The following is a 23177-nucleotide window of genomic DNA, read 5'->3' as shown; positions in this document are numbered from 1 at the left end:
GCCTGGTGGTGTCCCCAAAAGGGGGGCTGCCCCCCACCCTATGCCTGGATATCTGGGTCAGTTTATCCATTTCGAACCAACATCTGAAACCGTTCTTTTCTTGGCAGAAACGATTAGTGAGGGGGTTATTGCTTTTGGCCCTCGGTGCAGTTTCTCCAGCCAGTCCCGCATCTGAGTCCCTATTCCTGGCTTAACGCAGCTTTTGGGGGTACCAAACCCATTGGTCACCCCAGGAATGGATTTAGGGATTTCTCCCTCCTCACCACTGCGTTTCTGCTTCTTCCTGGCGATGTGGCAAAGGAGACAGGATTGGCGTCCACGGACGCAGCTGCTGCTGGCGGTGTGTGTACACACACACACTTTTGGGGCCCATCTCCGACTTCAAGGGACTGGGAAAAGTTTACTTATACAGCTCATTTCCATATGTCCCGGCTCTGTCTCGCGGAGGCCACCATATGTGCGGTGATGCAGGGCTCGGGATTTCTCACAGCACTGGCAAGGCTTCGATCTCCTCTGTAGATGCTCCATAGCCACACGTGTGGTTGTTTCTAGCTGGTATTTATTCCCTTCCACCCCTTCGCTGTGACCTCCGATCACAGCTCCTCTTTTGCCTCCACCATGGCGGATGGAGCCGAGCTAAACCCTCCAGCCCCCCCAGATCAGCAGCATCCCTACTCCTTCCCAATCCAACCGGAGCAGGCTGGAAGTCGGTGCCGAGAAGCAAAGCTTTCGTTTCAACGGAAAAGCAAGGAAAGGGGGAACCAAAAATCATCTCCCTTCAGGAAACTGCCTTTGGTTGCGGGAAGGGGAGATAATTAGGCATGGTAATGCGGCAGGGCATGGAAATGTGTACCAACACCCAGCTCCTGCAGCTGTTTGCATTGTCAGCCCTCTTCAAAATTTGCCCACAAACAAGTGCCTTTGCAAGACGGGAGCATTATTGCAGGCGAGAATGGGCTTTTTGTTCGGCACATAATTAGCTGATTTTGCTCTCGGAGGAAAAACGTCGGCGATCTCCTGATTGTCGCGGCGTGATTGTGCCTGGGAAGTGTAACAGGAGGGAGGGAGGTGAGGGGCAAGCAGGGGAGCCCCCCTCGTCCCCCATGGAGGGACCCCTGCCGCTGCTGGGACATGGGAAGAGCCTTTCCCAGCAGGTCTAACTCTCATTATACGATAGAAATCAGCACTTTGGAAGGTCATGCTTGGCTGGGAGGTGGGGGAGTCCCCTGGCTGGGCCGTGCATGGGTGCAGACCTGGTTCTGCACGGCCCCAGCTTGAAGCATGGTACCAAATACTGCTTGGGGAGGCTCTTGCATCACCCAGACAGGGGTTGCTGAAGAGCAGGTGGCTCCAGGCAGGTTCTTCCCCAAAATAACCTTCCCAGAAAAGGGGCATCAGATATGTAGAGGCATCCTTGGACCGGGCAGGTTTTGGGGGGGATGTCTGTGACTAAGTGTGCTAGAGAGACTGTTCCCAAATCCGTGTAGGGAGGGAGATACAGCTCTTTGCAAGGAAATGGAACAGGGGAGCCAGGAAGCAAGAGGAAAACCTGGAGGTTCTTGAACCAGGTGCAAGTCTGTGGGGTGGCAGAGGTCAGAGCACTCTTCCACCCACCTGGGGCTGATGGCTGCTTCTGGCCCTTTGGGCATCTCCAGCCTGTTTGCGGGGAGCTGTGCTGTGGGTTTCCATGTGGGATACACGGGTTCATGTGCATCCTCCCACCAGGTATTTGGGGGTGTATTATTTGGAGCAGCGTCCACTCTGCTGCTGGACCATCGAGGAGCGGTGGGGAAATGAATGAGCTTTATTTTGCAAAGGATGATAAACCAAATGACTTCATCAGAGGCAAAACTCAGGTTTATGGAGCTCGTTCTTGGAAGGCACTCTGCCTTCGCTGGGGGCATTTTAATTGCATGGGAAACGTCACCAAAAGCATCTCGCCCCACTGTGCCTTTATGCTTTTCAAGTGACTTTGCTAGGAAGGGGGTATGTAAGAGGGGAGACTATAAGCAAAACTACCCTTTCCCCCCGCAATCAGCGTGTACTTAATGCTGCAGGGATTAGGTGTGAGCGCTGAACGCTAAAATAAGGGGTGCAGCCGGGGCTCTCCATCCTCTACCTGTGTCACCCCTACGGTGGGAGGCAGTTCTCCGCGTGGCCGTGGGTTTATTTCAGCGTGTTGGGGCTTGCAGGAGCTGGGAATAAGAGGGATGGGGATTGAGGAAGCAGGATTTGGCCACTGGCAAAGGCTGAGCGCCGAGGGGTGCGCACCACAGCGCCGGGAAAGCCTCCCCCTCCTCTCCCTTCGGATTCCAAGCAGGGGAAGAGAAAAACCAAAACAAACCGATCCCCCCCACCCAGCCTCCATCATTGGTCGCTTAATCCCATTAACTGCTTCCCGTGTTCCCGTTTGAACTGGGAGCGCGGCCCCGCGGGGAGCTGGGACTGCCCCCCCCCCCCGTCGCTCCTAAGGGGGGGGGTCTTCAACCCGCATGGTTGATATGCTGCGCGGGTTTGTTGGTTTATTTCTTTACCATCCTTTTTGTTGTATTTCCCCCTGTTTGGGGGGTTTGTCTCTTTCATTATTTTTGGGAACAAACTCGAAGGTTCTCGGGATTTTCGGGATATGGGGAAAATAGGCTAAAAGGGTAAAAATAACGCCGTGCAGGGTAAAGAAAAGACATTTGGCTTCCGTAATCCCGATTCCTATCCCGGAATTCGTTCGGATAAAGGGAAAATGGGCGATTTTTCTGTTTATAGATTCCCCCCCTCTTTTAATTGATATGTATTTAAATAACCCGAGCCCAAATATTTAAAGAAGACCAAAGGAGACGCTGAACAAACCGCATCGCTACGGAGAGATTCTCTCTAGCGGTGGAAGAGCCACACGCACTCCCAGGCACGGTTTTCCTGGGAAGATCGTGGAGAAATCCAGCAGTTTAAAAAAATCCCGACTAAAAGTCTCAAATATTCCCAGGTCAGAGGGGCACCGTCTCATTAAAACCAGCGCGGTCCTGAAACTGCACTGCAGACATTAAAGTGCAGTATTTTTCAATTAGAGCTGACGAATTCAATCAAAATTCCATAGATTAGGATGAAATGAGGCATGGGTCATTTACAGGGGAATTTAATTGCAGAGCCATTAGACAAATAGTATATTTGCCATTCTCACATTATCCATCATTTTAGACATCAATAGAAGGAACAGCATCTTTACTAATACAGCAGCACTTCCCAATCTCTGCCTGTAAACACTCCCTTTCCCCATAGCTCCTGATTATATCTGATTTCATTTAAAGCCATGGGGGATTATAAATGTTCCTGCAATCAGGTTCATTAGGACTACGAGAGGGGAGAAAAAAAAAGGAAGGCGAAATCTCATTTGGGGTTGGGATTGCTTTGCGGATCAGCCGCCTCAGCGCAGCCTGCGCGCTGCCTCGCTCTGCTTCGGAAAATAAAACCATCATAAAATCAAATGCGGTTTCATTACCGGGACCACCACTTCGGGGCTTGATTACCACCCTGATGAGCCCCTTTTGCAGCCGTTGAGAAGGTGGTGGGGAGCAAGCAATTCCCATCGGGATAACAACACCCCCCCCACACCACCCTCCCCTCCTCCTTCAAACACCCCACTTCATCCCGCAGCCGCCACGGGGGTTCCGGCTGCGGCTTCGGAGGGAGTCCGGGTTGGGAACACCCGACGGGCTGGAAAAGCCTCTTTTGGGGGGGGGGGGGGGGGGGTGTATCCTTAGTTCTCCCCATCCCCGGCTGTTTAACCAGCAAACAGAGACGTGTGTGCATCAGGGCGGGTAATTCCTATTATTTGGAGCTTATTTTGCAGCCGCTGCCGGCCGGGACCATCGGTGGTTTTATTGCTGCAGGGTGGAAAACGGAGACGGACCAGCCCCGCCACAAGGAAAAGGCGAGGAGCGAAGGTCTCTGACATTTTTTTCCTTAATAGCAGCTTAATATTAACCGCCTTTCATAAAACACGCACATCCGGATAGACTTGGAGAAGAAAAAAAGCCCAGAAACCCCTTCATTTCACCCAAATGTATGGTGTGTTCGCTGCCTCAGTAATTTAATTGGAATGAAACGTGAAAAATGTGTCATTTTTGGGAAGAATTTATGCATCGCTTCCTGGAAATCTCATTGTCTTAACTAGCAGCCTACTGTGTTCTGTTTAGCAGGCATAATCGCATTTTTATGTGTCTCCGTATTATAAGTTAATGTGACCTCCCGTCTTTAGCTGCTGGAATAAAAAAGGAAAAGGAATGGAAATGATCCATTCCCATAACATCTGCATCAAAACAAGGTGTCGGCAGGAGGAAAAAACCCCTGACATATATATATATATTCGTGTGTGTACATACATATATACGCACATATGGATGTGTATATATACCCACACGTTCTTTCGCCCGCCTGCCAAACTTATCAGCCCCAGCTGAGCCGCGCGGCCACCGGCAGAACGGCTTGAACCGTGGTGGGGAGAAAACCCCAAACCCCTCAAATTTATTGATTTTTACTCTTTTTTTCCCCTTTTCCCCCCTTTTTCCCCCATTTCCGATATTCCCCCTGCGCCGAGCGGAGCCTCCGCAGCCCGCAGCACCCGCGCCTCTCGCCCCCGACGGCCGCCGCCGAGCCCAGGGCGCCCCCTGCTGGTCTCGGGGCGCCGCGCAGGCAGCGGGGGGGGAGCAGCCCACGCGGGTCCGTGGTGTTTACCAACCTCCTGCCCTTCCCTTCCCTTCCCTTCCCTTCCCTTCCCTTCCCTTCCCTTCCCTTCCCTTCCCTTCCCTTCCCTTCCCTTCCCTTCCCTTCCCTTCCCTTCCCTTCCCTTCCCTTCCCTTCCCTTCCCTTCCCTTCCCACTACTTTTCCATCATTCCCTACACCCCTGCCACCCTTCTGCCCTCCCCAAGCCGTCTTTTCCTCCCCCCCCCCGCCATCCCTTCACCCCTTTGATGTCCGTTTTCTCCCTCCATGGGTAGCTGCAGATGGGGAGCCGAGGCCATGGATGTGGGGGGAGGATGGGATCGCCTGGTGGGACTCTATCTCCATGCAATCTTGCCCAATACGGATGTAAAACGTGTCATTCTTCTCTACTCGGGGGCTACACTAAAGATGAAAGGCTCATTAGAGGCACCAACATTTAGGTTTGGCTGGTTCAGCCACACAATGACTCAGCCAGGATGTGTTTTCCCTTAATCCCTTTCAGTTCTACCCCCACTGAAACAAACCATAAAGTAAAGGAGCCACTGAAGTCATGAAGTGCCAGGTCTCAGTGTGTCATGGGGCTTTGCCGGGGGGCATTCCCGTGTGGGACAGGAATCAGGACCAAAGATGGGGGACACAGGGGAGCTTGGCGATGTCTGTACACAACATCAAGAGTGAGGGAAGCTGCAGAAGCAGCAGGTGGAAGCTGGGAAGAGGGGGGAATTTCCTTTCCCTCCCCACTTGGACACTCCCTGCTCCATGGACACTGGCTCAGGGATGCTGCCAGCATGCTGTGCTGTGCTCCTGTGGAACCCATCACAGTGCTGGGTGCTGGTGCACAGCCCAAACGTGCAAAAAGGCTGATTTATTTATGTGTACTCCTATTTAAATAGCGAGTGTAATTAAGCCATGGAACAATTTGGCGGCGGAGCTGCTAGCACAAGGACAGCTGTTCTTCCGAGGGGCATGTGCACACACTTGCTTTGGTTCAACGGGAATCAATCTGGGAAGCCTCAGGGTCTGGGAAAACAGATCTTTGCTCCTCCTGGTAGCTTTTGCCAAGTCACTATGTGCAATGAAAGCTCAAACTCCTCTGCTTTGAGAGCAGCGATGGGCACAATGGGTGTAGGAAGTGCTGGTGCAGCCCTTGGACTGTGGGGAACGGGGAGAAACGGGGCTGTGGCACCCCCCACATCGGGTCCTCTATGGAGTGACCCACTCTTGATAGATTTTACCTTTAAAAAGTGGATTTTTGGGTCTGTTTTACAGTCTGTATTAGTGCCACTGGATACTGCATCCTGCTAACAGCTTCCATGCCGCACCTCTGCTCTCAGTTCTGCTTGTGTCACTCACAGGGGAGATTATCCAAGGGGATTTGATGCCTGCGTGGGCTGATTTTAGTCATCTGCTGCGGTGCTTGCCTTGGCACACCTGAGGAGCCCAGCTGCTTTGTAGAGAGCCTTTATAATGAGTACTGTTCCTATCTGCTGCATGCTTGTAACAGCTACTAATCATTTTATTACTCTTTATAATCTATTTAAAGCACAATTAAGGGGAGAAAAAAAATCTATACAAAGTTACAGCCGAAAGCACCTTTTAGTTACATTATAAATCCCTCAAAAACAACCATCTATCACGGGATGCGCAGCTCCTCCGCCGGGATGACAGAAATGGATGCGGATGTGCTACACCGAGGGAGGGCTGGATGCTGGACCTCAGCCGGCTCCTCTCAGCCCTTCAAAGCACGACTCCTTCGGGCTCCAGCAGCAGGTAATCACGCAGCGGCTTGGGCACAGGCAACAGAGGGATAAGGCAATGGCATTTGCTGCCAAACTTGTCCCGAATGGCAGAGCGGCACAGATGCTGCAGGCACCGGACTGTGCCTGCCAGGCGGAAAAGGGACTCGTAGAATAGCTGGTGCTGCTGCAAAGGGGGAGGAGGGAGAAACAGGAGCATCATTGGGTGAGTTTTGTTCCCAACTAAGCCAGAGGTACTTTTGAGATGTGGATCTAAGGGGAGGAGGTAAGAAACACATCCGTGATGTTAAGGGGCTGTTGAGCTGGGGTGGCTCCTGTGAGCAGAAGCTGGATGAGGAGTTCTCCTGTGGAAGCATGCATGGAGAAAGCCAGCCTCGCCACAAGGGCTGTTTGGGGAGGATGCTCTCAGCATCCCTGCAGAAAGCCTTGGAGCTGAGGTAGAAGAGACCTGCTTGTTTCTATGATGGGGAAACAAAGCAGCATTGCTCTGTGCAGCCTCAGCTTTTCCTTACCTTGGAATAAAACCCCTTTCCCCCATCCCTTAGAACCTGCTGAAGAGCTTTATTTGTGCTTCTGCAGTCATCCCCCCTTGAGACAGGATCATCAAAGGCCTGCAGGGGCAAGGCAGCCGCAGAGATCACTCAATAGCAAACTGGCTGGACCTGTTGCACATCTGGGGACAAGCTTTTAGAACCCAGAACATGTGGTGAGGGTGCCTGAGCTGTGGTCTGGATCATGGGTCACTTCCAGATGTATCTTATTGCAGGGCAGAGGGTTTGGTGTTGATGGAGCTAAAGGGATGCAAAGCTCCTGTGATGCCTCAGGTGTATGGTGGTGCTCTGAGGACTATCCCCTTCCTTTTCTTCCCTACCCAAGTGAAGTCTGGGTGGGGAAAACACCTCTTGGTAGGTAAACCCCCCTCCTCAGGGCTCTGCTGTCCCTGCCAAGCCCCCAGCTCTGCCTCACCTGGAGCACATCCTCCGGCACAGCCTCAGCCCACTGCTTGGAGATGGGGATTTGGGTGTAGGAATTGAAGAGGACTTCGATGACCTCCGGCACGGCTGCACAGGACTTCAGCACCTAGTTATGGGCAATGGGAGGAGGTCAGGTACAGATACCTGCACCAGAGGGGGACAGTGTCCCTGTGCTGCAGCCAGGGCTTGTCCCACCCCACCATGGTCCAGGCTGGGATAAGCCCATGTGTAGGTTTTGTCCTGGCACACTTTGGAGATCAGTCTCCATGTGTGAAGCAGTGGGAAGATCTGCCTTGCTGTGGCACTTATTCCTCTGGATGTGGCCCTTGCTCCTTATTTACATTTTTGGCTTGATAAGCCAGGATAATATTTTCTTTATTGATGTAAAGCCAATGAATCGCAGAGCTGTATGGTGGCTGCACTGATGGCTGATGCACCAAGCCTGTCTCTGACATTCCCAGGCAGGAAAACCCCTCCTTGCTGGTCCCCCACAGCCATGCTGCCTCCCACCTGTCTTTGCCCTGCTGCCACACCCTACTTTGGTGTGTTGTGCCCCATCAAGCCATCTTTTCCATCATTCTATCAAGCCATCTTTTCCATCATTCCCAGCAGTACAGCCAACTCAGTGCCATGATCCCCTCTCCCTGCCTGGACCAGGAGGCTCTCCCAAGTTCTCCTGCTCTTCCCAAAGCCCCCATCCCCACCTGCAACCTCCCCATTGTGAGGGGCTATAGGGGGCTGGTTTTGGGGTACCTTGGTGAAGGCGGGGGGCCATATCTTCTGGGAGCCGTGGTTGAGCAGCAGTTGGACAACGACGTGGGGCCGCAGGTCCCGTTTGAAGGCAGCACCCTGCAGCACACAGCCCATCGGGGACAAGCCATTGTAGTCAATGGCATTGACATCAGCCCCGTGCTGCAGGAGGAAACGTGCCAGGCTGGCATTGGCAGCTGCACAAGCCTTGTGCAAGGGGCTTCTCCGTGCCTCATCCCGGGCATCCACATTGGCACCGTGGGCAGCCAGGAGCCGGCAGAGCTGCAGGCATCCCTCGGTGCCTGGTGCCTGCCCACAGAGGATGCTGAGTGCCGTCTCCTCCTGCATGCTGAGCGCATCCACGTGTGCCCCATGGCGCAGGTAGAGCCAGGCATGGTCGCAGAGGCAGTGCCTGGCTGCCACATGCAGAGCGGTCTCCCCCCTGTCCTCACTCGGCAGGTTGACGGTGGCTCCGTGTCTCAGGAGGAGCTTGGCACATCTGCAGTGGGGATGGAGCAGGGGTAATGGCGTGGGAGGCAATGTGGGGGGAGAATGGGGATCACGATGGAGATGGGCTCCCGAAGGGATTGTGGTGGGGATATGGGGAGAGAGCAGAATGGATTGGGTTGGAAGGGACCTTAAAGCTCATCCAGTTCCAGCCCCTGCCATGGGCAGGGACACCTTCCACTGGAGCAGGGTGCTCCAAGCCCCTGTGTCCAACCTGGCCTTGAACACTGCCAGGGATGGGGCAGCCACAGCTTCTCTGGGCACCCTGTGCCAGCGCCTCAGCACCCTCACAGGGAACAGCTTCTGCCTAAGAGCTCATCTCAGTCTCCCCTGTTCTGGCAGGTTAAAGCCATTCCCCTTGTCCTGTCCCTACAGGCCCTTGTCCCAAGCCCCTCTCCAGGTTTCCTGCAGCCCCTTTAGGCACTGGAGCTGCTCTCAGGTCTCCCCTTCAGGAGCCTTCTCTTGTCCAGGCTGCCCCAGCCCAGCTCTCTCAGCCTGGCTCCAGAGCAGAGCTGCTCCAGCCCTTGCAGCATCTCCATGGCCTCCTCTGGCCTCACTCCAACAGCTCCATGTCCCTCTTGTGCTGCTGCCCCAGAGCTGGATCAGGGCTGCAGGGGGGGTGTCTCTTTGACCACATTGACCCAGTAGGGTCCCAGCAGTGAGCAATGATGCCTGATGCAGCTGTGCCAGTGGTTGGGCAGTGCTGGAGCATGACTAAGCCATGCTAGCTGGGTCTGTCCTGGCCGGTGTGGGGTGTGGGATGCAGCCAGCCATGATGAGGACACACAGGGTGATGGATCCTTTGTGCCATTAACCCTGCATGGGTGCAGCCCTGGGGTGTTATGGAGATTATCTACACAATCCCACCCCATGGCTGCATCCACCATGTTTGTCAGCTGAAAACATCCTAAACCACTGCCTCCACCTTAATAATCTGTGCTTGGAACAGACCTGAACCCTTGGTAAGCCCTCTGTGCAGCAGAAGAGCTCAGTGTGGGGTTGTTTGTGTATAAAAATGGATTATTCTTCTCTTGTTAAGGGACCCAAACTCCCGTGTTGGGCTCCTACCCCATAGAGGACTTAAGGATTGTGTTTTCTGACTGTCCTGACAGGGAACATCTTCACAGGTGGTTTAAGGCTGTGGCAATGAGTTTTTGCTGGCTTGTTTGCACCCACTAACAATGGAGTTGCAGCACCTGCAGTCTCCATAAGCTATAAATTAAGGTAAGCAAACCAAATCCCTATTTGCTGCTCCCATCTCTCCTTCTCTAACATCACCATGTGTGGTTGCAAAGAGGGGTTGTGCCTGCTGCAGAGTGGCAACACTGGTTCCCATCAGAGCTTCCTGCCTGCATCCTTGTGACAATGGATGGGGTTAAAGATGTATGTCCTGATGGGCTGGGGTTTCTTGTGTGTGTGTGAGTAAATGGATGTGATCTGCCAGTCTGAATGAATCAGAGTGACTGCTCCATCTCCTGCCGGGAGCCACCGGGGCCGGCACAGCTCAATGTCACTGCCTGGGTTAGTGCATGGGGCTGAGCTCACTGCTGCAGCACGGAGGAGGGATTGCTGGGAGAGAGGGAGCAGACCCACATGCTGTCCAAGGGAGACCTTGAAAACGTGGTAAGCTTGTGTTTCCCAAGGGATGCTGCCAGGGGGATGGGAAGAGCAGACCCTTCAGGAAGCCTCAGCAGTGGCTGTCTGGGGACCAGGGATGGGTATCAACATTGAGCTCCATGCCTGTTGACCTTTACTCCAATACGCTTTTAGCTCAGGTGTCAGAGCATAGGTGAGGTTCTGAGCTGATACAGAATCACAATGAGGGGGGAACTGCTGGGGAGCAGAGACCCAGGCTGATCCCTCCAGCAGGAGGGATGGGAAGGAAGAGGAACCCCAAGGAGGAAGGATAATGTCAGGTGTTGCTTATTTTTCCTGGCCCAGATGAAAGCTAACATATGTGGGGAAAATAATAACATTATTATTATTATTATTATTATTATTATTATTATCTACTTGAACCTTTCTGGACCGGCAGCACCACTCCCCTAAGATTTCACAGGAGCTGGTGAGACATTCACTGTCCTTGGTGGTGTGGGATCTGCAAATACCTCCTCAGGCTGTTTTTCCCATGTGTATCAAGCCTGAATTCACCAGGAAAAACATCTTCTGCAGGATGTGTGAGGAGAGGCTCTTTCTAAAATAGCCTTTGCAGGTGTATTGCTCCCAGGGGCTGACAGCCCATAGTGGACCTCACCACTGTGCTGCAGATTGAGTGTGGGGTTGTGCCAGCCCCAAAATCCTCAGGTCCTTACTTTACAATTCCCTTTTTCCCCTAAACCATGTTGAATCCCTTCTCAAGCAATGGCTTGTCTCACTGAGGCCTTTTTGGTGCTTGCTGGTTGGTAAAGCTTGGCTGGCACAAAGTGGCTCTGCCATAGATCCTGAGCACAGGCACCACATCAGTTTTGGCACATGCTGTGTATGCAGAGTGCCCAGGCTGAAGAGTTACATCTAAATAGGTAAGACAGAGGGAACACTGGAATGTTCCCTGCAATATTCCCCTGCCCTTCATTTCAGATTAAGATTGGGGTGTTGTGGGTTGCCTGGAAAAGCCAAGAGCTGTGCCAGCCCCTCCAGCCAAGCATCCTCGCACTGCCATGCGGTTTTCCCTTACAGAGAGTGGAATGCTGGACATCCCAAATATCCTTTCAGAGATACCAGAGTGGAAACGCCATCCCTCCCAGATGCTGTCTGGCTGAAGGGTTATTCCTTCTGGTTAGCACGTTCAATGGCTAACTTGTTGGAAGAAACCCAAGTCAGCTGATACTGAATTTTCCCCCTGGATACTCTTCCCTCTGCAAAAAGGGAATGTTAGTAAGGGGCTATAAATACATGGTGATGTCCTCTAGTTAATAGAAATGGGAGGCCCCTGTGTGGAGCACATGCCTTCTGTTTGTATGTATGGGGCACCAGCAGGTGCTGGGTAGATGCTGTGCATGCTTGTTGGCAACATGCTCTTATTTTAGCCTCTAATCTCTGTTTATGCACTCATATGGTTAACACATCACCAGTGATTCTGGCTTCTTGTTTATTTCCTATTAACACCCCATTATTTGCTATCAGCTTAAACTCATATCCCAGCAGATAAGGCCCAGCAATCCTGTAATGCTTTTTTGAGGGCTACTCTCCACTTTTCTGGGAATATGGTAAGAAGCCACAGGTTTAGTGTGGCAGAAACTCAGGCACAGGGTGGCAAAGCAAACCAGTTTGTTTTCCATCCATCTGGGTACCATCAACCTGGCTGGGCAGCAATACCTTCAATGTGCCACTCACACAGAACTAATTCTGACTTGTTTAAAGTCCCTTCTAAACCCTTCCTAACTCATTTGTAGGTGATGGGTAACACCTGAACGTCTCCCTTGCTTGGGCAAGTCACTCATTAGCTTAAAGTCATGCTGGTTTGTGCTGTTAGTAGCTGGTGTTAGTAGTACAGGTTTGCCTTGTGCTGAGGTCCTAGCTCAAATAAATAGGATAAAATGTTTTGGGGTTTCTTTTTCCTTCTTCACTCCTTAATAGAGTCAGAGCAGACATCAGTGCAGCATCGGGCAGGACATGCCCATTGCCATCCCCTGCTCTGAGATGGGCATGTCCTACCTGATGTTGCTGGGTCAAGGGTCCGAGCATCCTGCTCCATTTGGGATCTAAAATGCTCCTTCTGGGAAGGCAGAATTTAACTTGAAATGGGCTGCAATGAACAACCAGCAGGAGGAGCAGGAGGTTGGGGCAGCAGAGGCTGGAGGAGAATTAATGTCCCCAAAACCTGCTCAGGCCCTCAGTATTCCTATGGAAAAATCCCCTGTTTGTCTTTCTTCCCTCTCCCTGGGCTGGAGTGAGGCTTTCCCATCCTTTACCTGGTTGTTTTTCATGGTATTCAAGTGACCTTCTCTCCATCTTTCTGTGATTTATTGCAGGATTGATCCCACTTTGGGAAAACCCCAGCCTTCCTCAATGAAGGTATTATTCTTAGTAATTCCCTACAAGAAGAAGGAAGCCTGGTTTTCTTTCAAAGATGAAATGTGGAGCACTGCAAGCCTGCTGGTGAGTGCCAGCAATGCTGTGCCAGCGTAGGGGACCAGGAGCATCACTCCCTGCATTACTGCCTCCTTGCCAGTCCCCTTTTGAGCTCTTTATTTCTTGTTCAGGATCCATGAAAGAGCTGATCTTCCTCAGTGGGGGGATGAGTTTCCCAAATGATGGTTCCCAACACCTGAGTTTTGTGTTCTAGCAGTGCTGACAGAAGCAGAGGATGAGGTTTAGCACTAGATGATGCTAAATGCTGGCTTTTACAATCTGTGATCTCTTTTCAGTTGTAGTAACATTTATTTCTCATAGGCAAAAGGGCATTGTGTCCAGGCCAGTGCTGGAATAGCTGGAGGGTGGCCATGGGTCAGGTCCACCAATGGCAGGTCAGTGCCCATCTCCCTAGCATTTAAGAGCCCAGCTATCTTGATCACGCTGCCTTGTAAGGTACCTGCCTTCCTGCTTGGCTCCTGTTTTCCTGTTAATTCCTCCTATGGTGTTCTATCCTCATCTAACATCCCCTAAGCAAAACCTGCCTTGTGCCCCCGTGCTGGCAGTCTTACCCATTCCCCACCCCTGCCCCATTGCTTCTTGCATGGACACTGACTCTCTCCTCCTGCCCCATCCCAGGCAGTGTTCAAGGCCAGGCAGGATGGGGCTTGGAGCAAGCTGCTCCAGTGGAAGGTCCCTGCCCATGGCAGGGGTTGGAGCTGGAGGAGCTTTAAGGTCCCTTCCAACACAAACCAGGCTGGGATTCTATGAGTCATCCCACCATATATTTCCCATCCCTGAGAGCTGGAGGCTCAGAGCCAGGGGATAACTCTAGTTTCAGCTCCCAGAGTGAAGAGAGACCTTGAAGAACCGTATGCAAGGGCATCACTCGCCCATAAACCCAAATTGCACAGATGTAGGGATGACATCTTTTCTAATTCCTTGCCTTGACTAAGCCCTCTTTCCCCTATGGAAGGCTGGAGAATCCTGTGGGTTTCTTTTCAGGTAGGCTCTCCCTTGCTACATGGGAATCCTGGGATCTTCAGAGAGCTTTTCCCCACTCACAGATCTAAAGGAGGACTCCACAAATGCAGTAGCTGCCGTTCTCCATCCCTTGTGCTGCGGGTACCACGATGGGAGGCGGTAGCTCCATCCTGCATCCCTGCCATGTGCCTTCCCACCGCCCCATGCCTGCTCTTCCCCCAGCACCGCCGGGAGAGTTGAAACTCTTCCTCTCCCCCTCAATTATTTAGTGTTATTTTTTTCGGGGTGCCAATAAAGGCAGGCTCCTTTAATCATCCCAGCTTTAAGAGGGAAACGGGAGAGCACCAGGGAGAGAGTGCAGTGAATTTAGAGACTCATCTTACCCCACCATGTTAATTATCTCCGCTGTAAAAAAGAGGTCAAGGAGAGGAACTCTACTAAATAGGCCGACGTTGGCATGAACAGCTCCTAAAGTGAAGAAGGTAAGACTGAACTTTACTGGAACTTTTTTTTTCCATCTCTTCAAAAAGCTCCTAGATTAAAGCTCTGATATCCTTTTTGTTGAAATCTCATGGATTCTGAAGCTCAAATGGCTGGAAGGAAGCCCAGATAATTTTTTTTTATCCCAGTCACTGAGAGGCTCAAAGGTTTTAAGTCCTGCCCCCATGGTGAATTGCCGAGTATATGGGAATACAGAAGAACCCGGCACATAGGTGTTCTGGCCATTGTTATCGAGAGGGAGAAAAATAAAATAGCTCTCTATGTAGGTCAATGACCTGCTCTTTATTGTCGGGAAAAAATTAAGGATGACCTAAAATCTACTCCTCAATAAAAAAAACATATATATATATAAAAAAATAGTGAAAAAAGGCAAGGTAAAGTAGTCTCCCCCTAATCAAAGAGGAAATGTTTGTGGTACCCAAAGCTTGACCTCCTCAGTCTCTAACTTTAGCAAAGTCTTTGCGATTGAAAAGCAGTGGTCGAAAGCTCAAACCCTGTCTGAAATGTCTATTAATTTTTGATCTTTCAAGGGAGTTGCCTCAGTTATTGTAGCAGCCCCCGTCGCGCCGGGTAGCGTAGTTAAGGGTCTCTCAGCATTTCCATTATAAAGCCCCAATATTCAAGGGCTTGGAACTCATCTGTTTCCGTGTTGCGTGTGTCTGATCGCTGTTCCCTGGCTCACCTGCCATCCCCCTCCAGCCTTCTGCAGGAAATAACATGTAAACCAGTGACAATGGCTCATTTTTAGTGTGTATATATACATATATATATATATGCACCTTTCCAAGCTGGAGGGTACCTGGCTGAAAATAGGCCTGTGGGATCTTCTCCATGCACCAGGCTGGTTTCTGTGCCCCAGCTCTACTGGGGAGAGCAGGTTGGTCAAGCCTAAAATCCCCTCCCTCTCCTCCCTCAGGGCTTTTAGGGTGGCTTTGGGTTTGAAGCCTGAAAGCGTTAAAGTCAAAAGGGAGTTTGGGTATAGGAATTAAAACAAGCTCCTTGTTAGTGATGAGTGCTGCTTGTAGCATCCTCCCTTACCCATCCCGCTCCTTGAAACCCTCAGCACACCAAGGATGCTTTTGATTAATCCCTAGATGCCTGACTGAACCAGAATTTGATTAATGCTTGGGTTTGGGCCATCTTACAGAGACTCTTAGTTATGAACTGGGCTCAAGATATCTACATCTAAAAACCTTTTCCCACACGGCTGCTTTTCTTTTGCAGAGCAATTTTCCTGGCCCATGGTACATGGGCTCCATAGTGGGAACCTTGCCTTCATCACCTCCTTGTAGTCAAGCTATACAAATCCAAGTTCCTTGGGTACTGAAAGTCTTACCAAGGCATACATGCAAAGCTTAGTTTTCCAGGCAATGGTTATGTTCATCTCTGTGTGATGCTGATCCAGGATGAGAAGGGAGCAGATGCACATGGCCAAGCCTTAACTCCAGCTATAAACCAAGGTGGATCCATCTGTAACTTGTGTGAGGTAAGGAGGTGGGAGGGTTGTTCCCCATCCTGCAGACCCCATCCCTGTGTTGTGGCCCTAGGTCTGGGATTTTAGGAGTGGGCACCCTGTTTGGCACCAACATGCCTTGTGGATGGGGTTGGCATGGGCTGAGGAGAACAGGAGGTTAGGGTGACCCATGTGCCTGCCACTGTACTCATCCTGAGCATCTCCCAGAGGAAAGTGTGCTGGACCAGGGATGCAGGACATAGTGATTTTAGGACAAATCATCAGGAGAGGAGGAACCAAAAGCACATGGAGCCAGGCTGAGCTGCTCCTGATTGTGGGAAGAAGACCTGGGCCATGCAATGCTCTAAGCACTGAAATTCCCTTTTTTATGTCTATACTGAATGTGCTGCAGCAGTTGCCACAACCGGGAGATGCACATGGGAACCCTGTCAGGGACCACAACATCTCCTTGTGCACCCCACAGAGGCAAAACCCCGAGGTGTCCTTGCAGGGGATGCGAGGGAGAGAGGGATGCTGAGGGGGCTCCTGTCCTTACCCCAGCGAGTCCCTCGTGGTGCAGAGGTGCAGCGGGGCCAGCCCCTGGTCGCTCCGCAGGTCGGGCTCAGCCCTGTGCTGCAGCAGCAGCGCGGCGCACTCCGTGTGAGCCCCGAGGCAGGCTTCGTGCAGGGGCCCTCGCCCGCCCGGAGCCACGTCGGGGTCCGCCCGACGGCGGAGGAGGTGGCGCAGGACAGCGGTGTGGCCGCGGCGGGCGGCGAGGCACAGAGGGGTGCTCAGCTCCCGCTTGTACTCCAGCGACCACAGCCCTGCGGGGACAAGCGAGCGGGGACGGGTGAGCCGCGGGGCTCCCCCCCCGGGTACGGGGCCTGGGGATGCTCAGCATCAGTGCCGCGCTGCTTCCGTGCACTCCTCGGTGTTACAAAGAGCCTGGTGGCTGCTCCAGGAGGTGTTGGCAAGAGAGGAAGGGGAATTCCCCCCACTGATGTGTGGGCATCCAGGAGAAGGGTTTCAAACAGCACGAGGTGGGTAAGCCAACATCCTGCCCGTAATCTGTTGGGGAGGGGATCCTGTGTACAAGACCCTGCTGGCAGGAGCTAAAAGGCAGCTCAGAAATACCCCATCGGCACCAGGTGAGGGAAAAACCCTGTCTTTACTGGGACTGGGCTGGGCCTGAAGGCACCTGAGTTGATGGGAGCATGCAGGGCTGGGAAAGGGATGTTGGTTTTGAGCTTAGCTGGAACATGGTGCATTTCCCATCACCTCCAGGACCATCAGTGATGCACAGTGCTCGGTGAGCACCTGGTGACCATGGCGAGCATCTGGGGTTGAGCAGCACCAGGTACCACAAAGCTGGGAGCATCTTATTCCTTCCAGATAGGATCGGGCTGCTCTTTCTGACCCCCTGCCCAGAGAATCTGGGCTGCGAGCCCTCTTGCAAGCATGCCGAAGCCACACAGTGCCCCAGCCCAGCCTGAATGGGATCCTGTGTACACACACGTTTTATACCTCCCTGCTCTTCTGGTGGGTTAGTATGTGCAAAAGATAATACAACAGTGAAAGGAAGTGCTGGATATTTATGGGTAGGGCTGCAGGGCAGTCAGCTAACAAGAACCAGCCATCTCAGGAGCAGGTGCTATAAAAGCAGTGTTAAGCACTGAAGTGCACTGCAGCTCTCCTACTTAGGGTTAGTAAATACTTGGCTTTATGTAATGTTTCTGGCCTTTAAGGGAGAAGTACCTGAGAGTCCATAAGACGCTTGGCTTTTCACCTGCCACTCCAGCTCATCTTTACTGATCTCAAAAACCACGTTCACATCTTGATAGTACCGGTCAGTCAGCACCTCGAGGCTTTGCAGGTCTCCTGTGACCAGGGCTGTGTAATACTTGGTGGCTGGGGTGTGAGCTGTTAGAGGATGCTCCAAATCCAATTTGGGGGAAATCTGTAGCTTTTCTGTTACAGGTCCCGGTAACTCGCCCATTCCGGTGCTTCCCGTGTGTGTAGGTGCTAGCTGGGAGGGTAGATGGGCTTTTATAGGTCATTGTTTCCATCCTCCTGGGCTCATTGTCTAATTATAATCCAGTTAAGTCTCTATTGTTGTTGTATTTATAACTCCACCGGGGTCAGATGATAATGGGTATGTGATACAGTGAGGGTCAGACGGTCACTGGGCTGTGTTGTGGCAGTACCTCTTGCATTAAATCACCAGTGTAATTGCAGGCGGCAGCGTGGGACATGGATGTTTAGGCTGGGGGGGGGGGGAATGGTGCTATTTAGGGGGTAAAAAGCAACAGAAAAGAAGAACTTTAGTCAGCTCCTGTGTGCCCAATGCCATGTAACTTTACTGTGTGCTCTGAGCACTGAACAAGTGGGGGGGTTTCTCTGCCTAGCACTCTATTTCTTTTTCTCTAAGGCCCTTTTGCCTGTTTCCAGCCTTATGGCTACTATAGGTTAAAATCAGGGCTTTACATTAGTGGCCAGCACCACAGGCCAGTGCATCCCTACAGGGATGCAGAGCACTTGGCAAGGCCAGCGAGGTACAAATCCCTCTGGGGCTTTGGCCGGGGGAGCTGCTTTCCCTGCTCGTGCCTTGTATAGGAGAGAGAAAGCTTCTGCTGCCATTTAAGCATGGGGACGGATGCCAGCAGAGCGTCCCCAGCTCCTGCTGCCCTGAGGCTTGTGGCTCCTTTCCTCAAGGTCATGGGAGAAGTGCACTGTGGGGACGAGAATAGACCTCGGCATCTCGTGACTTGGAGGCTCTGGGTGACATGATCCCCCCCTGTTAGCTCTTACATCCCCCTACCCAGAGAATCAACATCCTCCAAGAGGATCCTGTTAAACTGCATCAAAGCAGAACGGACATGGAGGCACTGCTGAAGTGCTTTGTGGAGTCAGCCTGAGGCTGGAAGAGATGTCTTGGACCTTCTCCATAGCTCCCTGTGAACAGGGACCTCGCTGGGCTCCTGCAGCCCACTCTGAGCATCCTTGTGCCAACCCTGCAAGAGTCATCTGAGGTTTCTCTATGGGTTTCTCCACCATGGCTGCGGTGGCATCCAAGAAAACCATGGGAAGAGCACAGGGCCACAGTAAAATCACAGTGTGTCCACTCAGGATGGGGTTGTGCTGAGCCAGGGGGGTCTGGTTTGACATCCTTATGTAAAGGAGCAATGCTCTGAGGTTCTTGTTCACCTGCATCTGCAGACTGAGCTAATTTGAGGTCAGCTTAGGTGGCTTTCTTTCTCTCTTTGAACTCCAGGCTGGCCTTCCCTCCTCGGTTGCTTTGTAACCTCCAGATCCCCTTGTCTTTCCTCTTCTTTCACCATGTGTTGCTATTCTGCTGCTTCCAGCCTCTCTGTGCCTGTTCACCCTTATGCTGTAAACTGAACCACCTCCCCAAAGCACTGCGCTGGTATGAAAAACAGCCTTGTTATCCCATGGGGTCCCTTAGCCAGCACAGGAGATGGTTTAGAGCCCTATGGAGCAGCATGGAAGAGGGTTGTTTTCTTGTCCTGGGTCATCTTTCCACAGTCCTGGCTCGCTTTCCCTCTCTGCTCATTAGCAATCCTGTAATGTCTCCACCATGGCATGAAGGAAGCTTGCCTTCACGTGGGAATTGCCTTCCCATGGCATGGACTATCTCCTGCTCCAGCAGCCAGGGAGTCTAGACCTGCTTGGTCAGACGTGGGCTAATTCTGTTAGGGATGAGTGTATGTATGTGTGCCTGGCATTAAGCTGCTGTTGAGAGTGTGTTGAAATACCCTGTGACCCTTCTTGCAAGCCTTTTAATCAGTGTTGATTTGCATATAACACTCACTCCTTGGGTCACGGTAATGACAGGATTAACAGCATCACTGACAGAGGGGGTTAAAAATAGCCAGGGCCAGCAAGAGCAGAAAGCAAACGTCCTCTTGCAGCTGAGTAGCACATATAAATGCAGGAGCCTGAGCTCCTGCCAGCCAAGTCAAGTGCTTTTTCCACCGGTGAGTGGGAAGAGATGTCAGGATGAATCGGTGTTACTGTGTTCATAAGGGGAATGCTGCTGTATAGGCAGTGATTTACTGCAGTGAGGAGCTGGCAGAAGGAACACCTGCAGAGCATCCTGGGGCTGGCCAGGATGGGACTGGTTGGGTTTTGTAGGGTAAGCTGAGGGGGCTTTAATGGGTTATAAACTACTTGTTTATAGGGTTAAATCACCTTTAGGGCAGTGATTTTGGGTGGTGGGGGAAGGCTGGGATGCAGCAGCCCTAACCCCCTCCTCTGCCAGTGTTGTGCTGCATGGCCTTGGGCACATCTCCCAACATTCCAGTCCCCATTCCTCAGGACCCTGAGGTCCTGATCCTGCAACTGGTTGTGCCTGGGATCATCCTTGTTTGTCCTTGCTTCAATAAGAGCTGTTGCTACACAGCCCCAAACATTGGCGAGGATGAGCACTTCATTAGCAGTAGCCTTGCACCCATTAATCTCTAACGTGGGGGGAACATCTTAACCTTCTCCCTGCATCTGACTGTTTGCAGAGTACACCTCATTTAACAAAACATTAAGCATTTTACTTCCTCAGATCAAGTGTATCTATTAATAATGACTTAAATTGTCTGTGCTGGCTTCGCATTACGAGGAAAACTCATTCCTGGCACATGAAAGAGGACAATACACAGAAGCAAAATGACTTCAGCGCCAGCTCGCTCCCCAAGTTCAGCTGCCACATAACAACTTAGTGCTCACACTGGGGAGATTCCAGCCTGTAATAACCTGCCCTGCTGCTTAAAAACAGTCCCATGAAGCTGCCTTAACAAATCCGGTGAGTCCAGATGTGCTGGTGCAGAGCTCCTGGGATGGCCACTGTGATTTACAGCTGCCCTCTGGCAGCAGGGAATGGCATCATTTTAATGTTTCCATGCTTTCCAGGGGTATTTCCAGCAGGGTGAAGGAGCCCAGGGGCTGGTGGGCAGTGGCACTGCCTCCTCCAGCTGCTCATGGGTTGCAATGTGACTGGTCTAGAGCTTGTACCCCCTTTTACCCCTCACAATGAGCTGGATGCTGGGACCAAAGGGTGGGGGGCAGGCAGGATGGTGATGCCACCAACCTCTGCCCATCCTTACCTTGGATGGTGAGAGCAGCTCTCCCGGGCGATGCTTGCTTCCTCCTGGGTACCAGTGTGGGGTGGGAGGTTTGGGATCTCCTCTCTCGGAGCCAGGTGCCACCCTGCAACCATGCACCCTGCTCCCAAAACGGCCCCATGCTTATATTCCTAACACTCCCCCTGCTCCATGTGACAGCGCTGCCCAGTTATGTGTCTGCTGAGAGCAGGATTAATGCCACTAAGACACAAGGTCTATGCTGGGGTGTGTGTGTATGTGTCTCATTGCAAAGCTGCTGCCCAGGGAAGTGCAAACCCATCCCGAGGTGCATTGATTTAGCCCAGGTTTTATTGGAAATTAGATAATATTTAAACAGTGCTGAAACATTTTCCTTTAACAGCTTCATATAACACAGGAAGATGCTGTGTAGTGCTGGTTTGTAGCAGCCCTTTGTTGTAATTTAATTCAATTAAAAACAAAACACCCTTTCCAGTTCTCACAACCAGGCTTTTCTCTCCCCACCCCTGCCTTTTCCCATCAGTTAAAGGGATCAAACCCCTATAGCTCCAAGCTTAACTAAAAATACCAGGCTTCCTCTCTCCCCCTCCCCCTGGAGAATTGCAGCTGTGTGAGTTATTCCCTGGGAATCTGGTCCTGGAGCGCATCCCCTTTGAAAGATGAGGAAGAGCCCTGTCCAATTATTTAACCCCTCAGTAATGCGCTCATGGGATGTTGCCCTGTTGCCAGCCTGGAAACCATCTCAAGCTGGCCTCCATCACGTGCCCCCTGACAGGAGGAGGGTGGGTGATGGTGTTTGCTCTTTATCAGCTCCCCCCTCGTCTGCAGCAGTGAGGGGATGGGGTGTTCTTAGCAGATACCCCTGAGGTTGTGCTCTGGGGGCTGTAAAAGCTGCGGGTCTTTGGTTTCATTTCCCCCCTTCCTTATACTACAGTGTTGGTAGAGCCCCCTTGGCAAAGGCAGGTGCTTGGCTGCAGTGCCTCTGCTGCTCTGGGTTGCAAAATGCTCTTGGTGAGCAACATGACTGGGTGCAGACATGAAGCTCTCGGTACCAGTGGGTAGTGATGGGTTGAGGGTGGTGTTTGCTTGTAAGGGTTGCCTGAACCCACCCAAGAGGGTTTAAACCCCTTCACGTGAGCAGTGTAAGGGCTGATGTCTCCCTGTGCCAAAGCCATAGTGCTGGATTTGCTATGTAATATCTTTTTTCCTACTGCCCATCTCAAACTTTGATGCCTTGGCCAGCTTCGATTTAAGCACCTATAGGAGAAGGAGAGAGGCTGTGATTGCAGGGGAGGAAAGGGAAGGAGGAAGTTGGAAGGGGTTGGGGTCCATAATGCAGGATCACCTCCTGGGATGGGAGATGCCAGGGCTGTGATGTGCTGTGATTCAATGCCACCTCTTACAGGCTGGCTACCTAAAATAGAATGATTATAGGGCGAGGATCCAGCATTAGGTACCTCAGAGCTCCAATGCCAGGCCTTTTGCCACCCATGAAAACTGAAACAGATTCACCCTGTTCCTTAGCTGGGTCTCCACCAGAAGCATCGCTGCCATTCAACAGGCTTTCCTATACCAGAATGCTACAAGAGGTAGAAACAGAGGAGCTGGATGGCACCATGAGCTTCTACAAGCCCTTTGCTCACTTTCATACCCTTGCTCATACCCTGAGCAAGATTAGCTTTTGATACCTGAAGGAGTATAGGAATTGTGGAAGGGAAGGTATTTGTGCATCGGAAAATGTGCTTCCCGAGTGCACCCTAACTAGAAAGTTATGGAGATAATTGCTTGCCCTCTGGGACAGAGAAGAACAAACTCAACCATCCCTCACTGGCAGTATCCATTTGTGGGGCACTGATTTATTCCTTACCACTGGACACATCTGAACTTCGCTTGTCAGCGTTAATTAGTGGGGACTCGGCCCGATTCATTACAGCTGTGACCTCTCCTTGGTGCAGCTGCACTTTAACGAGAGAGCCATCTGGTTTGCCTGCTTCATTCCTGTCATTCCCACCTCTCCCCATCACCGGTGGGCTATGGGGCTGGGAGCACCGCCTCTGAAATTACAGGTTGCTGGGATGAGGCTGCCGGTTCTCGGGGGCCAGTGCTGGTGATGGGACCATCCATCATGCTGACATCCCCCCCAAGAGGGCTTCCTAAGCAGGCAGAGAGGGATGCATTGCTTGCCAGGGGGCTGGCACATCATTGGTATTGCAGCAACACCCCAGAAGCATAGAATCACAGAGTGGTTTGGGTTGGAAAGGGCCTTAACATCATCCCGTTCCAATCCCTTGCCATGAGCTTTGTCTTGGATCAGGGATGGAGGCATCTCCTGGGTGGGCTAGAGAAGAGGATGGA

General features: G+C 51.9%; 1 protein-coding gene across 1 annotated transcript; it reads right to left on the bottom strand.

Moving 5' to 3' along the window:
- Nucleotides 1-6451: 6451 nt before the first annotated feature.
- On the bottom strand, nucleotides 6452-22843 carry ASB18 (ankyrin repeat and SOCS box containing 18). The gene is made up of 6 exons (XM_034065767.1): nucleotides 22690-22843; nucleotides 17467-17733; nucleotides 16268-16535; nucleotides 8199-8694; nucleotides 7438-7551; nucleotides 6452-6637 (listed from the first exon to the last, which is right to left on the bottom strand). The coding sequence occupies exons 1-6, from the start codon at nucleotides 22841-22843 to the stop codon at nucleotides 6452-6454; spliced, it is 1485 nt and encodes a 494-aa protein (XP_033921658.1).
- Nucleotides 22844-23177: the final 334 nt, after the last annotated feature.

Source organism: Melopsittacus undulatus, chromosome 8, assembly GCF_012275295.1.
Source record: "Melopsittacus undulatus isolate bMelUnd1 chromosome 8, bMelUnd1.mat.Z, whole genome shotgun sequence".
Taxonomy (NCBI): Eukaryota; Metazoa; Chordata; class Aves; order Psittaciformes; family Psittaculidae; genus Melopsittacus; species Melopsittacus undulatus.
Note: the sequence above shows the minus strand (reverse complement) of the source record. Positions and strands in the feature narration are given on the sequence as shown.

Coding starts and splice junctions, on each gene's coding strand:
- ASB18 (XM_034065767.1), bottom strand. CDS start 22,843: ATGGGGAGAGGTGGGAATGACAGGAATGAAGCAGGCAAACCAGATGGC. Junction 17,734..22,689: donor AAGTTCAGATGTGTCCAGTG/GTAAGGAATAAA, acceptor CCTCCCAGCTAG/CACCTACACACACGGGAAGC. Junction 16,536..17,466: donor AGCGTCTTATGGACTCTCAG/GTACTTCTCCCT, acceptor TTGTCCCCGCAG/GGCTGTGGTCGCTGGAGTAC.